The sequence below is a fragment of the Entelurus aequoreus genome, linkage group LG01 (genome assembly GCF_033978785.1).
Source record: "Entelurus aequoreus isolate RoL-2023_Sb linkage group LG01, RoL_Eaeq_v1.1, whole genome shotgun sequence".
In the NCBI taxonomy this organism is placed as follows: domain Eukaryota; kingdom Metazoa; phylum Chordata; class Actinopteri; order Syngnathiformes; family Syngnathidae; genus Entelurus; species Entelurus aequoreus.
The window spans coordinates 69,454,779-69,472,491 of record NC_084731.1 but is presented as its reverse complement, the minus strand read 5'-3'; the positions used below and the strand labels follow the sequence as shown (position 1 = coordinate 69,472,491).

The 17,713-nt window shown below is 42.3% G+C and overlaps 1 protein-coding gene across 6 annotated transcripts in view; it reads left to right on the top strand.

Moving 5' to 3' along the window:
* The window catches only part of LOC133656334 (bromodomain and PHD finger-containing protein 3-like), a 73,587-nt gene that overhangs the window by 30,345 nt on the left and 25,529 nt on the right, over window positions 1–17,713 (top strand). For all 6 annotated transcript variants that reach the window (XM_062057415.1, XM_062057400.1, XM_062057407.1 and 3 more), the window contains 4 exons: window positions 923–1,079; window positions 1,171–1,302; window positions 8,994–9,122; window positions 9,183–9,495. In XM_062057415.1, the coding sequence (XP_061913399.1) occupies window positions 923–1,079; window positions 1,171–1,302; window positions 8,994–9,122; window positions 9,183–9,495 (731 nt within the window). The remainder of the gene's footprint in view (window positions 1–922; window positions 1,080–1,170; window positions 1,303–8,993; window positions 9,123–9,182; window positions 9,496–17,713) is intronic.

Sequence of the window (17,713 nt, the reverse complement as noted above, 5' to 3'; positions counted from 1 at the left end):
GTAGTGTTCCTGAGCCCATGTGGTGATATCCTTTACACACTGATGTCGCTTTTTTTGATGCAGTACTGCCTGAGGGATCGAAGGTCACAGTCATTCAATGTTGGTTTTCAGCCTTGCTGCTTACATACAGTGATTTCTTCAGATTCTCTGAACCTTTTGATGATATTACAGAGCGTAGATGGTGAAATCCCTAAATTCCTTGCAATAGCTGGTTGAGAAATGTTGGTCCTAAACAATTTGCTCAGGCATTTGTTGACAAAGTGGTGACCCTCGCCCCGTCCTTGTTTGTGAATGACTGAGCATTTCATGGAAGCTGCTTTTATACCCAATCATGGCACCCATCTGTTCCTCAACTTTCTCAGTCTTTTTTGCCACTTATGCCACCTCTTTTGAAACATTTTGCAGGCATCAAATTCCAAATTAGCTAATATTTGCAAAAAATAACAGTTTTCCAGTGTGAACATGAAATATCTTGTCTTTGCAGTCTATTCAATTGAATATACGTTGAAAAGGATTTGCAAATCATGTATCCTGCTTTTATTTACCATTTACACAATGTGACAACTTTACTGCTTTTGGGGATATTATAATCTGTTGCTGTGATTAATCGTTTAAAAAAATGGATCAAATGCAAACAGGATGGAGTGCCTGGAACTACAAATACGCGGACTAAGTTCTTGTTCGCACTGCAGATCAGTTCTGATTTTTTTGACCTTACGTGACTTGTAGAGTGTTTCATGTCAATGTGAAGAGTGCAATTCAGAATATTTCAAATGCGACCCAGGCCTCTTTTGTATGTGGACATAAATCAGATATGTATCGAATGCGATTGTTAGCGTGCCGGTCGCTTTTATCCAATCAGTACGTCATCTAATAGCGTCCATTTCGACAGTGTCAACTTGTATCTCTGGCCTGTCCGCAGGTTGAATGCCGTCTGCAAAGGTCTGCTTTTCCAAAAGAAGAACCAGTTCATGCACAGGCTGCATAGCTACTGGCTACTGAAGCGCCAGTGCCGCAACGGTGTGCCGCTCGTCCGCCGTTTGCACTCCAACGTCCAATCCCAGCGGAATGTCGAACAGGTGGGGGGCCAAGGGGTTCACAATGATGCTGCATGTTCTTCGTCTTCTTCAGTCCGAGCTGTTGGAAATGACAATCTATTCTATTCTGCAGCCTGAGGTGGATGAAAAAGTGTCTGCCGCTAGGGAAGCGCTGAGATATTGGCAGAAGCTTCGGCACGACCTGGAGAAGGCCAGACTGCTGGTGGAGCTCATCCGTAAAAGGGAGAAACTCAAACGAGAACAGGTAAGGTGTTGTCCAAGTCTGCCTTCAATGCTGGAATTGACTTCAAAGTGCTTTTAGTCAACACTTGATGTGTTTGTAGCTTTAACGCTAATGAGCTGGGTTTGTCTCCATCTCTAACATAGTGCCAGGAACTTTAAGTATGTGCTTTGTGTTTCCACCAAATTTGTCAGGTCAGTCTAGTTTTTACAAATCGGGCTGATGATGTATGGATTGGGGGTGCACAAGAAATCGATTCACATCCGAATCGTGATCCCTCAGTCAATCAATCAATCAAAGTTTATTTAATGTCTCAAAGGGCTGCACGAGACACAACGACATCCTCGGCTCAGATCTAGTTAATAGTGTGAGAGTCCAGTCCATAGTGGATCTAGTTAATAGTGTGAGAGTCCAGTCCATAGTGGATCTAGTTAATAGTGTGAGAGTCCAGTCCATAGTGGATCTAGTTAATAGTGTGAGAGTCCAGTCCATAGTGGAGCTAACATAATAGTGTGAGAGTCCAGTCCATAGTGGATCTAACATAATAGTGTGAGAGTCCAGTCCATAGTGGATCTAGTTAATGGTGTGAGAGTCCAGTCCATAGTGGATCTAACATAGTAGTGTGAGAGTCCAGTCCATAGTGGATCTAGTTAATAGTGTGAGAGTCCAGTCCATAGTGGATCTAGTTAATAGTGTGAGAGTCCAGTCCATAGTGGATCTAGGTAATAGTGTGAAAGTCCAGTCCATAGTGGATCTAGTTAATAGTGTGTGAGTCCAGTCCATAGTGGATCTAGTTAATAGTGTGAGAGTCCAGTCCATAGTGGATCTAGTTAATAGTGTAAGAGTCCAGTCCATAGTGGATGTAGTTAATAGTGTGAGAGTCCAGTCCATAGTGGATCTAACATAATAGTGTGAGAGTCCAGTCCATAGTGGATCTAGTTAATGGTGTGAGAGTCCAGTCCGTAGTGGATCTAACATAATAGTGTGAGAGTCCAGTCCATAGTGGATCTAACATAATAGTGTGAGAGTCCAGTCCATAGTGGATCTAACATAATAGTGTGAGAGAGAGTCCAGTCCATAGTGGATCTAGTTAATGGTGTGAGAGTCCAGTCCATAGTGGATCTAACATAATAGTGTAAGAGTCCAGTCCATAGTGGATCTAGTTAATAGTGTGAGAGTCCAGTCCATAGTGGATCTAGTTAATAGTGTGAGAGTCCAGTCCATAGTTGATCTAGTTCAGGGGTCGGCAACCTTTAGCACTCAAAGAGCCATTTTGACCCGTTTCACAAATTAAAGAAAACAATGGGAGCCACAAAACTCTTTTGAAATTTAAAATGAAATAACACTGCATACAAAGTTTTTTTTTGCTTTGTGCTATGTATAAACCAGGGTCTTAGACACGAGGCCCGCATCTTAATATGAAAATGTAATGTTAGTGCCGCCCGCAAGTTTTATATGAATGGCGCTTGACAGCGTCATACTTGCCAACCCTCCCGAATTTCAGGGCAACTATTCTCTCGAATGTCTGCTGATTTTCACCCAAACAACAATAATAAGGGCGTGCCGTGATGGCACTGCCTTTAGCGCCCTCTACAACCTGAACATACAGCGTGCCAGCCCAGTTACATGTTATATGAGGCTTCTGCAGACACACATGAGTGACTGCAAGGCATACTTGGTCAACAGCCATACAGGTCACAATGAGGTTGGCCGTATAAACAACTTTAACACTCTTACTAATATGCGCCACACTGTGATCCCACACCAAACAAGAGTGACAAACACATTTCGGGGGAACATCTGCACCGTAACACAACATAAACACAACAGAACAAATACCCAGAATCCCATGCATCCCTAACTTTTCCCAGGCTACATTATACACCCCCGCTACCACCAAACCCCGCCCCCCAACCCTGCACCCCACACATCAACCCCCCGCCCCCCTCTCCATGCGTCGGTTGAGGTGGGCTGGGTTTGGTGGTAGCGGGGGTGTATAATGTAGCCCGGAAGAGTTAGGGATGCATGGGATTCTGGGTATTTGTTCTGTTGTGTTATGGTGCGGATGTTCTTCCGAAATGTGTTTGTCATTCTTGTTTGGTGTGGGTTCACAGTGTGGCGCATATTAGTAAGAGTGTTAAAGTTGTTTATACGGCCACCCTCAGTGTGACCTGTATGGCTGTTGACCAAGTATGCCTTGCTGTCCCTTACGTGTGTAAGCAGAGGGCGCATACAACATGTGCCTGGGCCGGCACGCAGATAGTATGGTGAAAAAGCGGACGCGACGACAGGTTGTAGAGGACGCTAATAAAGGCAGTGCCATCACGGCACCCCCTCATTGTTGTTGTCAAGGTGAAAATCAGAGAATGTTTGCCCCGGGGAGATTTCCGGAAAAATCGGGAGGGTCGGCAAGTATGCAGCTGAGCCGCATCAGAGTGGTCAAAGAGCCGCATGCGGCTCCGGAGCCGCGGGTTGCCGACCCCTGATCTAGTTATTAGTGTGAGAGTCCAGTCCATTGTGGATCTAGTTAATATTGTGAGAGTCCAGTCCATAGTGTAAAATCTAGCATGGGTATATATTTTATCTGTTATTGGAGACTGTACTGATGTTTAAGGAGGAGCTGAAAATTGCTTTCCCTCCTTCAAAGACCAGCAGCTGCCACTGGTATACAGTCTGTGTTACATTGTACAAACCCCGCTTCCATATGAGTTGGGGAATTGTGTTAGATGTAAATATAAACGGAATACAATGATTTGCAAATAATTTTCAACCCATATTCAGTTAAATGAATATGCTACAAAGACAACATATTTGATGTTCAAACTGATAAACTTTTTTTTTTTGAAAATAGTCATTAACTTTAGAATTTGATGCCAGCAACACGTGACAAAGAAGTTGGGAAAGGTGGCAATAAATACTGATAAAGTTGAGGAATGCTCATCAAACACTTATTTGGAACATCCCACAGGTGAACAGGCAAATTTGGAACAGGTGGGTGCCATGATTAGGTATAAAATTAGATTCCATGAAATTCTCAGTCATTCACAAACAAGGATGGGGCGAGGGTCACCACTTTGTCAACAAATGCGTGAGCAAATTGTTGAACAGTTTAAGAAAAACCTTTCTCAACCAGCTATTGCAAGGAATTTAGGGATTTCACCATCTACGCTCCGTAATATCATCAAAGGGTTCAGAGAATCTGGAGAAATCACTGCACGTAAGCAGCTAAGCCTGTGACCTTCGATCCCTCAGGCTGTACTGCATCAACAAGCGACATCAGTGTGTAAAGGATATCACCACATGGGCTCAGGAACACTTCAGAAGCCCACTGTCAGTAACTACAGTTGGTCGCTACATCTGTAAGTGCAAGTTAAAACTCTCCTATGCAAGGCGAAAACCGTTTATCAACAACACCCAGAAACGCCGTCGGCTTCTCTGGGCCTGAGCTCATCTAAGATGGACTGATACAAAGTAGAAAAGTGTTCTGTGGTCTGACGAGTCCACATTTCAAATTGTTTTTGGAAACTGTGGACATTGTGTCCTCGGACCAAAGAGGAAAAGAACCATCCGGATTGTTATAGGCGCAAAGTTGAAAAGCCAGCATCTGTGATGGTATGGGGGTGTATTAGTGCCCAAGACATGGGTAACTTACACATCTGTGAAGGCACCATTAATGCTGAAAGGTACATACAGGTTTTGGAGCAACATATGTTGCCATCCAAGCAACGTTACCATGGACGCCCCTGCTTATTTCAGCAAGACGATGCCAAGCCACGTGTTACATCAACGTGGCTTCATAGTAAAAGAGTGCGGGTACTAGACTGGCCTGCCTGTAGTGCAGACCTGTCTCCCATTGAAAATGTGTGGCGCATTATGAAGCCTAAAATACCACAACGGAGACCCCCGGACTGTTGAACAACTTAAGCTGTACATCAAGCAAGAATGGGGAAGAATTCCACCTGAGAAGCTTAAAAATGTGTCTCCTCAGTTCCCAAACGTTTACTGATTGTTGTTAAAAGGAAAGGCCATGTAACACAGTGGTGAACATGCCCTTTCCCAACTACTTTGGCACGTGTTGCAGCCATAAAATTCTAAGTTAATTATTATTTGCAAAAAAAAAATAAAGTTTATGAGTTTGAACATCAAATATCTTGTCTTTGTAGTGCATTCAACTGAATATGGGTTGAAAAGGATTTGCAAATCATTGTATTCCGTTCATATTTACATCTAACACAATTTCCCAACTCATATGGAAACGGGGTTTGTACAATAATAACAACTAGAAATTTTGATGGGCCTGCTGTCTGTGCCATGGACCTCTGGCCGGGGGTCGCCGGAAGCCGGCGTACTTTTAAGATGGTGCAGAGTGTCCGAATCCGTGAGTTTTAGGTGTAACTTTACAAAATGAGCTACAGAGCTACCCTAAAACGTTAGCATGCTTACATTAAAATGCTAACATTTAGCATTTTTGTTAACATTAGCATGCTAACAGTTAGCATGTTTCATATACCAATAGGGCTGAACGATTTCAGGAAAAAATCTGATCACGATTTTTCTGACAGAAATTGCGATTTCGATTTTGACTCACGATTTCTTTTCAAATCAAGCTTCAGTAACAGTAACAGATTTAAAACATGACAAAAAATGATATACCATGAAAACATTAAATGCTATGTAATGCAAGGATGAATACTAAAAGGTAAGAATTGCTTCAAACATGTATTTATTAAGAAACATGCATGTACATTCTCCAAAGTTCTTGACCAACAGCAGTTATTAAAACTAAAGAACTAAAACCAGTACAAAAACCTTAATTATGTTAAGATAAATAAAAAAGTTTAAGTTAAATAAAATACAAAACAATTCCAACACAAAAAGCAATGCTTAATATATAATAAGAAAAACAAAATTCAACAACTTCAATAAAGGAAAAAAAGGATCCTGACCTTATGTAAACAGTCTTATACTCAAGTAGGTAGGTCAGTCTTTTATGGCTCAAGAGAGCTAGCCTATCAACATCTATAGCAGCAATTCAAGTACTTTATTCAACCCTGGAAGAAACCTGAACAATATTTTAAAGTGAAATTGAAAAGTAATGGTAATAAAGAAAATACTATTACAAAAACAAAATGACCCAACCTCTGCCCTTCTGAAAAATATGTCAGACATTAAAATAGGTGGGTCATTCATTTACCGCTTAGCAGCACCCAAATATTGCACATCTATTCTGTTAACAATAGAACGGCTGCTCTTCTCATAAGGAGTTATACTGGCAAACGACGCTGTAATTGTGGTATGTTTGCTACAATGGGCTGAATCGCTCGGGGTTGACTTTTCACCGGACTTTTTGGTCATACATTCGTCGTGTAACTGCCGGTGGTGATTTTTCAAGTGCCGGAATAAATTAGTCGTGTTGCCTTGGGATGTGGCGACTTTGGCCCGACAAGTTTTACAAAGTACCTGTTTCTGATGCACATCTGAAGTTTCGAAACCGAAGTAGTCCCAAATGACAGACGTGCTGCTCTTCTTCTGTATTAAAACTAAATCCTCCTCCACTTCTGACCCGGCGGCAGCAGCCATTTCCTCCAGGACGTTTGTTTCTTCACCAAAGTTGTTAGTGGGCGTGTACGCGGTAGCCTCGTCAATGGCCGCCTCTGATTGGTTAGCGTGACGGCATGCCCTGCTCACAAGTAGTTTACCACTTCTGATTGGTGAGTTTGACAAGGCATGAGAGTAGCACGAGCAGGCTGCATATACACAACAGACATGTCAGCCAGGAGAGCTAAATAACGTTCGTCTAAAACCGAAGCCTTCACGATCTCAAGATTGAGACTTCTGAAATCGCAATTTCGATCTGAAAACGATAAATCGTTCAGCCCTATATACCAAGTTATATAACTCTAAGGTGTATGGCTGGCGCAAATAGAGAAAAAAGTGTAAAAATTAGATGAAAAAGTGAGCATGTTTAAGTTGGCTTGCCAGCATGCTATCGTTTGCATGCTAACAGTTAACAAGTGCCACATACCAAGTTTTATGACTCAGGGGGTAAACAGTAGCAAAACTAGCTCAAAAAGTTAGCATGCTAACAGTTAGCTTGTGTCACATACCAATTATGTGACTATAAGGTGTATGGCTGGGAAATTAGAGAAAAAAAGTGTGAAATTATCTAAAAAAAAGTAAGCACTTTAATGTTAGCATGCTAACACTTAACAAGTGTCACATACCAAGTTATATGACTCTGGTAAACGGTTGGAAAATTACCTTTAAAAAGTTAGCATGCTAATGCTAGCATGCGAAAATGTTATGCTAACAGTTAGCATATGTCACGTTCCAAGTTGTATTACTTTAAGGTGTATGGCTGCGGAATTAGTAAAGAAAGTGTAAAATTAGCTCAAAAAACGGGCACTTAAATGTTAGCATGGGTTATACTTGTATAGTGCTTTTCTACCTTCAAGGTACTCAAAGTGCTTTAACACCATTTCCACATTCACCCATTCACACACTGATGGCGGGAGCTGCCATGCAAGGCGCTAACCACGACCCATCAGGAGCAAGGGTGAAGTGTCTTGCTCAAGGACACAACGGACGTGACTGGATGGTAGAAGCTGGGGATCGAACCAGGAAACCTCAGGTTGCTGGCACGGCCGCTCTACCAACCGCGCCACTCCATCCCCTGCTAACATTAACATGCTAACATTTAGCAAGTGTCACATACCAAGGTATAGGACTCTGAGGTGTTTGGCTGCGGAATTAGAGAAAAAATTGTAAAATTAGCAGAAAAATTTAGCATGCTAATGTTAGCATACTAGCATGCTAACATTATAAAGCTAGCACATGACTGGGTAAGATGAAATCCCAAAATGCACTATTTGTTGGTGTAGCCATAGAAAGTAGCAAAAAAGCTTGCATAAAAAGTGAGCATGCTAATATAAGAGACGCTAGCAAAAAATAGTTAGCATGCTAATGTTGTTTGCAGCATGTGAATGGGCGCTTGCATTGCAGCAGGCCCATAATTGTAAAAATATGTTCATACTACCGTAATTTCCGGACTATAAGCCGCACCTGACTATAAGCCGCACCAGCTAAATTTAGGGAAAAATACAGATTGCTCCATATACAAGCCGCACCCGAGTATAAGCCGCAGGGTTTTGATGTGTAATTACCGTAGTATATAGGGCTTCCTGCTACCACGGAGGGGATTGTCGGGACAGAGATGACTGTTTGGGAATGCAAAGCGTCCCATTTATTACCAATAAATCTTTCAATCATTCAATCAAACTTTCACATCTTTGACATGGCAAACAGCATTCGTGCAGAGTACAAATAATACAACGGTGCAAAGTAACACAAAGTGCTCGCCTGTACGTTATCAAAATAACCAGCCTACCGGTATATGAAAAGTCAGTCTTTAATCATTGTGTCGTCGTCTTCCTCCTGCGTACTAAAACCACCGAAATCCTCTCCGTCGGTGTCGGAGAAGAACAGGCCGTAAATAAGCCGCACTCTTGTATAAGCCGCAGGGACCAGAACGAGGGGAAAAAGTAGCGGCTTATAGTCCGGAAATTACGGTAATTATTAATTACTCAGACTTGTTTTTAAATGTAGCATTAAAAAAATATATTTATGCATCATCAGCAATTATCACATTTGAAGACAGCGTCACATTGACCACGCCCCCACCGCCACATTTATTGATCCTGGCATGTCATTGGCAGATCAAGGTCCACCAGGCGGCCCTGGAGATGCAGCTGACCCCCATGTTGCTGCTGCTGCGCTCCACCCTGGAACAACTGCAGGAAAAGGACACGGCCCAGATTTTTGCAGCGCCGGTGGACACTATGGAGGTTCGTCACACCATTGTAGAATTCTACTTCAGTAAATGCCTCCTAATGTCTTCTTGTCAGGTTCCAGACTACTTAGAGTTCATAAGCCAGCCCATGGACTTCTCCACCATGCGCTCCAAGCTGGAAGGTCACGCCTACCGCTGTGTGGCCGACCTGGATGCCGACTTTCACCTGATGCTGTCCAACTGCCTGCTGTACAACGCCAGGGACACCGTCTTCCACCGAGCCGCGCTGCGCCTGCGGGACCTGGGCGCAGCCGTGTTGCGCCACGCCCAGCGCCAGGCCGCCAGTACGGGCCTGGAGGCCGACACGGGCATGCACCTGGCCGAGTGGCAGCAGAAGCGAGAGTTCTACAGCTGCACGTGGGAGGACGGTGAGTCACTTCACAGTTTTTTATTTCACCCTACAAATACAAGACATCTTTTTCTGACACCGTCTTGGTCAATGCGGGTATTTACACTATATTGCCAAAAGTATTTGGCCACCCATCCAAATGATGAGAATCAGGTGTCCTAATCACTTGGCCCAGCCACAGGTGTATAAAATCAAGCACATGGGCATGGAGACTGTTTCTACAAACATTTGTGAAAGAATGGGCCACTCTCAGTGATTTCCAGCGTGGAACTGTCATAGGATGCCACCTGTGCAACAAATCCAGTCGTGAAATTTCCTCACTCCTAAATATTCCAAAGTCAACTGTCGGCTTTATTATAAGAAAATGGAAGAGTTTGGGAACAATAGCTACTCAGCCACGAAGTGGTAAACTGACAGAGAGGGGTCAGCGGATGCAGTGGTGTAAAGCACGTCGCAACTGGACTCTAGAGCAGTGGGGACACGTTCTCTGGAGTGACGAATCACGCTTTTCCATCTGGCATTCTGATGGACGAGTCTGGGTTTGGAGGCTGCCAAGAGAACGGTACATTTCGGACTGCAATGTGCCGAGTGTGAAGCTTGGTGGAGGAGGAATTATGGTGTGGGGTTGTTTTTCAGGAGTTGGGCTTGGCCCCTTAGTTCCAGTGAAAGGAACTTTGAATGCTCCAGGATACCGAAACATTTTGGACAATTCCATGCTCCCAACCTTGTGGGAACAGTTTGGAGCGGGCCCCTTCCTCTTCCAACATGACTGTGCACAAAGCAAGGTCCATAAAGACATGGATGACAGAGTCTGGTGTGGATGAACTTGACTGGCCTGCACAGAGTCCTGACCTGAACCCAATAGAACACCTTTGGGATGAATTAGAACGGAGACTGAGAGCCAGGCCTTCTTGATCAACATCATCAGTGTGTGACCTCACCAATGCACTTTTGGAAGATTGGTCGAATATTCCTATAAACACACTCCGCAACCTTGTGGACAGCCTTCCCAGAAGAGTTGAAGCTGTAATAGCTGCAAATGGTGGACCCACATCATATTGAACCCTATGGGTTAGGAATGGGATGGCACTTCAAGTTCATATGTGAGTCAAGGCAGGTGGCCAAATACTTTTGACAATATAGTGTCAGATACTTCTCTTGTTGCCTTATTTGTATTTGACTTTATTAAATGCTTGGGTAGCCTTTCAATTAAGTTATATAATACATTTATTTTAAGTAATATAGAAATGTATCATAGCTGTTTATTTTATGGAGGAATGTAGTTCATCATAGAATTGGCACTCAATGTTATTTTTTTAAAAAAAAGGATTATTTTTAAATCGAGAATCGCTTCTGAATCAAATCGAATCGTGTGGTGCCCAAAGATTCACAGCCCTATATATAAGTAAATCTTTTTTGTTTATTTATTTTATTATGATTCACTTCTCTGGTTCATGTTACTGATATGTAAAGTTGTTTCAAGCGTAGACACGTACAATTGTGTATTCACTTTTTATTATGTCCTCATTTTTATTACAGTTGTAGTAGTCAGACATGTGAAATGTCTGTGAAAACACAAAAATCCAATTCATTTTCGCGTCAAAATATCACTTCTGCGTTTTTTTTAATGAAATATAAAACAATATGATCTAAATAAAATATGTTGAAAGCTGGCCTCCGCCACAGGTACTCGCTGTTCCTCTTGCCTAAACACCATTTTTACGCCATATCGCGATACACAATATATATCTCGATATTTTGCCTTAGCCTTGAATGAACACTTGATACATATAATCACAGCAGTATGATGATTCTATGTGTCTACATTAAAACATTCTTGTTCATACTGCATTAATGTATGCTCATTTTAAACTTTCATGCAGAGAGGGAAATCACAACTAAGTCAATTTAGCAAAAGTGTATTTATTAAACAGTTATTAAGCAGTGGCACAAACATTCATGTCATTTACAAAACAGAAAGTGCAAGATTGTCAGAGACATTTTAAAACAAGCTATAAGTGCACTTTTGTGCATGATGACACCCAAGATATTTCAATAAGTGTCACATAAAAATTAGCTGCATATCAAATAGTATATGTCCTATGGTGTTGATGTGGAAATAGTTGCTTCGGCATTTAGTTGGTGTGGCACCGAACGGAGATGTTGACATGTAAAGACATATTCCCGCTTGAAGCCAAACCACCGTCAGACGATGGACCCCGTGCTGTTTTTCTTGGGAATTAATTATTCCTCCATTTGTTACCAGATTTGCACCTTCTTTCTCTCGTATTACCACTCAAACCACACCGTTAGCTGTTAGCATCACAGCTAACGTTACCATGTCGCTACCTCTCGCTCCGCGGGAGCGTGTGACGTTGCTCACGTGACAGTATGTGACGTATGTAAGAAGGTGCGCTTGTTTTAAAGTCTCTGTGAGAAGGAGGGACAGGAAAGAGTGAGAAACGCATGCAGTTTAATGCCCCGCAGCTAAAAGCAACTGCGTGAGAACGTATACTCGAATATCACGATATAGTCATTTTCTATATCGCACAGAGACAAACCCACGATATATCGAGTATATCGATATATTGCCCAGCCCTAATATATATATATATATATATATATATATATATATATATATATATATATATATATATATATATATATATATATATATATATAACACTTTTCTGTGTTGTGACCTCTGTTTACAATCCTTCACATCAAAAATATACTGTCTCACTGGCTATTAATAGATGCTAACAGTGTTGGGATTGTAATCATCCAAACATGATTAGCAGCAATGTTGTGGCTAGGAGAGCGAACTGCGGTCACAACAAGTAAGCTAGCTTGATGATGCTAACAGGTTTGTATTTATACAGTCGTGGTCAAAAGTTTGCATACACTTGTAAAGAACATAATGTCATGGCTGTCTTGAGTTTCCAATAATTTCTACAACTCCTATTTTTTTGTGATATGGTGATTGGAGCACATACTTGTTTGTCACAAAATACATTCATGAAGTTTGGTTCTTTTATGAATTTATTATGAGCCTACTGAAAATGTGACCAAAACTGCTGGGTCAAAAGTATACATACAGCATTGTCACATGTTCCTTGGCGAGTTTCACTGCAATAAGGCGCTTTTGGTAGCCATCCACAAGCTTCTGTTTGAATTTTTGACCACTGCTCTTGACAAAATTGATGCAGTTCAGCTAAATTTGTTGGTTTTCCGACATGGACTTGTTTCTTCAGCATTGTCCACACGTTTAAGTCAGGACTTTTGGAAGCCCATTCCAAAACCTTAATTCTAGCCTGATTTAGCCATTTCTTTACCACTTTGGACGTGTGTTTGGGGTCATTGTCCTGTTGGAACACCCAACTGCACCCAAGACCCAACCTCCGGGCTGATGATTTTAGGTTGTCCTGAAGAATTTGGAGGTCATCCTCCTTTTTCATTGTCCCATTCACTCTCTGTAAAGCACCAGTTCCATTGGCAGCAAAACAGGCCCAGAGCATAATACTACCACCACCATGCTTGACGGTAGGCATGGTGTTCCTGGGATTAAGGCCCTCACCTTTTTTCCCCCAAACATATTGCTGGGTATTGGGGCCAAACAGCTCAATTTTTGTTTCATCTGATCACATAACTTTCCTCCAGAAGGTCTTATCTTTGTCCATGTGATCAGCAGCAAACTTTAGACGAGCCTTAAGATGTCGCTTCTAGAGCAAGGGCTTCCTTCTTGCATGGTAGCCTCCCAGTCCATGGCGATGCAAACCACGCTTGACTGTGGACACTGACACCTGTGTTCCAGCAGCTTCCAATTCATTGCAGACCTGCTTTTTGGTGGTTCTCGGTTGACTCTTGAACATCCTGACCAATTTTCTCTCAGCAGCAGGTGATAGCTTGCGTTTTCTTCCTGATCGTGGCAGTGCCAAAACTGTGCCATGCACTTTATATTATCTGTGGTGAGTTCCTTTGACTTTCCCATTGTCGCGTTTGTAACCGAGCCTAATGACTGCTTCACATGAGCCCTATTTACCGTAATTTCCGGACTATAAGCCGCACCTGACTATAAGCCGCACCAGCTAAATTTAGGGGAAAATACAGATTGCTCCATATATAAGCCGCACCCGACTATAAGCCGCAGGGTTTTGATGTGTAATTACCGTAGTATATAGGGGTTCCTGCTACCACGGAGGGGATTGTCGGGACAGAGATGACTGTTTGGGAACGCAAAGCGTCCCATTTATTAACTATAAATCTTTCAATCAAACTTTCACATCTTTGACATGGCGAACAGCATTCGTGCAGAGTACAAATAATACAACGGTGCAAAGTAATACAAAGTGCTCGCCTGTACGTTATCAAAATAACCAGCCTACCGGTACATGAAAAGTCAGTCTTTAATCATTGTGTCATCGTCTTCCTCCTGCGTACTAAAACCACCGAAATCCTCTTCGTCGGTGTCGGAGAAGAACAGGCCGTAAATAAGCCGCACCCTTGTATAAGCCGCAGGGACCAGAACGAGGGGAAAAAGTAGCGGCTTATATTTCGGAAATTACGGTAAATGGGCTCAGAGAAGTCAACAGGTGTGGTCAATCATAATCACTCACATGAAGTTAAAGGCCTACTGAAATGATTTTTTTTTATTTAAACAGGAATAGCAGATCCATTCTATGTGTCATACTTGATCATTTCGCGATATTGCCATATTTTTGCTGAAAGGATTTAGTAGAGAAAATCGACAATAAAGTTCGCAACTATTGCTCGCTGATAAAAAAAAGCTTTGCCTGTACCGGAAGTAGCGTGACGTCACAGGAGCTAGTATTCCTCACAATTCCCCATTGTTTACAATGGAGCGAGAGAGATTCGGACCGAGAAAGTGATGATTACCCCATTAATTTGAGCGAGGATGAATTATTCGTAGATGAGGAACGTTACAGTGAACGACTTGAGAGGCAGTGATGGACGTATCTTTTTTCGCTCTGACCGTAACTTAGGTACAGGCTGGCTCATTGGATTCCACACTCTCCTTTTTATATTGTGGATCACGGATTTGTATTTTAAACCACCTCGGATACTATATCCTCTTGAAAATGAGAGTCGAGCATGCGAAATGGACATTTAAAGTGACTTTTATCTCCAAGACAATACATCGGTGACACACTTAGCTACTGAGCTAGCGCGATAGCATCGTTCTCAAATGAAGATAGAAACAAAATAAATAAACCTCTGACTGGAAGGATAGATAGAAAATCAACAATACTATTAAACCGTGGACATGTAAATACACGGTTAATGATTTCCAGGCTGGCGAAGGTTAACAATGCTGTGCTAACGACGCCATTGAAGCTAACTTAGCAACCAGACCTCACAGAACTATGTACTCTCTCCTTTTTCTATTGTGAATCACGGATTTGTATTTTAAACCACCTCGGATACTATATCCTCTTGAAAATGAGAGTCGAGCACGCGAAATGGACATTTAAAGTGACTTTTATCTCCAAGACAATACATCTGTGACACACTTAGCTACTGAGCTAGCGCGTAGCATCGTTCTCAAATGAAGATAGAATCAAAATAAATAAACCTCTGACTGGAAGGATGGATAGAAAATCAACAATACTATTAAACCGTGGACATGTAAATACACGGTTAATGATTTCCAGGCTGGCGAAGGTTAACAATGCTGTGCTAACGACGCCATTGAAGCTAACTTAGCAACCAGACCTCACAGAACTATGTACTCTCTCCTTTTTCTATTGTGAATCACGGATTTGTATTTTAAACCACCTCGGATACTATATCCTCTTGAAAATGAGAGTCGAGCACGCGAAATGGACATTTAAAGTGACTTATCTCCAAGACAATACATCGGTGACACACTTAGCTACTGAGCTAGCGCGTAGCATCGTTCTCAAATGAAGATAGAAACCCATCAACAGCCGTGCTCACCTGCATTCCAGCGATCAACGGCACGACGAAGGACTTCATCCGTGGGTTTGGCGGCAAGCATCGGCTAGGCGTAGTAAGTAGTCCTTGTTGTGTTGCTGTAAGTATTGTAATGCCCCGCAGTGGAGAAGGAGTCACACAGACGAGGAAGCGCTGCTCAATCGCTTTATTAAAAAGCGGTAACTGGTTGTAGTTCAAAAAGTAACGCACACACATACACGAGCTGCTGTTAGCCAAAACTCACGCTCACACACACAAGTTCTCCGCCAACTCACTCGCGCATGCGCGTTCCCCAAACCCTTAAAGACAGTACACTAATGCAAATATCACAGATATTATAGTATTGTACTTAGCCGCTAAGACACCGATCGATCCCACCTACAACGTTTTTCTTTGCAGTCTCCATTGTTCATTAAACAAATTGCAAAAGATTCACCAACACAGATGTCCAGAATAATGTGGAATTTTGTCGAAGAAAACAAGAGGCTTTTCTATCTGGTCCGATGGGGTCCAACCACTTCCGTTGCTTTTGTGACGTCACGCGCATAAATCATATCCGAAGGAGTTTTTCAACCGGAAGTGTGGCGGGAATTTTAAAATTGCACTTTATAAGTTAACCCGGCCGTATTGGCATGTGTTGCAATGTTAAGATTTCATCATTGATATATAAACTATCAGACTACGTGGTTGGTAGTAGTGGGTTTCAGTAGGCCTTTAAGAGGCCATGCCATGAAGCTCTTTTGATTTGATTGTAACTTTTCTACATCACCAACAGTGTTTCCCCCAGAAAATTTGTTAGTTAAGGTGGTGACTCTCCAGGGGGAGGGGACCGGGGAAGGGGGTGGGTGAGTGTAAGGATCGGTGTTACTTGGCCTGTCGCCATCCCGTCTCCACCTTGTCGCTGCCACCACAGCCTGAGGGGGCAATAGACTACAGACTGTGGTGACGTAGGCCGGCTTCGTCGCATGAAGAAGCCTACAACTTTTGGTTGTGTTTTCCGCTCCATTTGCTGAATGGCGATATATGATATATATCAAAACAGTCCTAGTTACCTGAGATACTAAAATAATGACTTACAAAGTCAAATTAATGACTTACTGTAAGTAAGTGTTTGCAATAAGCGAAAAAAATAGTTTAAAGTGGGGCCACATGCTGACATATGTTCAACTCATCATGCTTAATTTATTACAGCATTTGGGAAGCCTGTAGTTGATTTTTATTATGTAAATGTTATATTTGTATCAACATGTGATAGCAGGGACCTTGCCATTCAAAACTAGGCTGCTACATTACTAATGATTAATGTAACTATAGCTGAAAAAATAGTACAATAGCAATTGGAGAGACTATTCATCCCTGAACACCATGGAGTTCATGTAGGCTTTATGATGCAGTTACATTATTATATCAACTATCAGAGAAAGCTTCAGGAAACTCTTCTTTTAACATAATGTCCTTTTTTGCTGCTTCAACACAGCTCAATCAACACAAAAAAAGGTAAAGTGAAATAACTTAGTTGTTAACTGTAGGTCAGTATTGCTTGTCTTTCTCTCAGACAGACAGGGCTTTTCTGTCCGTTTAATGTGGGGCGCACACGCACGCACATACACTGCACAGTGAGCTAATGTTACGCTAAAAGCTAATTAGCCTTCACCTCAAGGACTGCGAGCGAGCTGAGCTACCGCTTATGTTTCTAGAACGTCAACGTGCTCATAGTGATGTTAGTAGTAGTTGACTGGGAGGTGTTTATTATAATTTGGAGAGAGTCCGCTGCCTTATGCTTACCTGCAAAACACCTATCTGCTCACCCACACCATGTCTCCTCTGCCTGCCTCTGTCGTGAGCACTGACTCCATGCGCTCTGAATACGCACTGCTGATTGGCTGTTACATGCACTCTGAATACGCACTGCTGATTGGCTGTTACTGCTCTGCGTTTAACCAATCAGATGGTTCTGTGGGTGGGACAATGCTGGGTGCTGCAGATACGTACTGACAGAGGCAGAGGCAGAACTAAGCGGAGCAGCTTGTTAAGACTTTAGTTTAGGCGGTGGCTCTTTGTTGTTAAGGGAAACCCTGACCAAAATTTATAACGTATGTTGCTGTATGTATACTTTTGACCCAGCAGATTTGCTCACATTTTCAGTAGACCCATAATAACTTAATAAAAGAACCAAACGTCAAGAATGTTTTTTGTGACTAACAAGTATGTGCTCCAATCACTGTATCATAAAAAAACAAGAGTTGTAGAAATTATTGGAAACTCAAGACAGCCATGACATT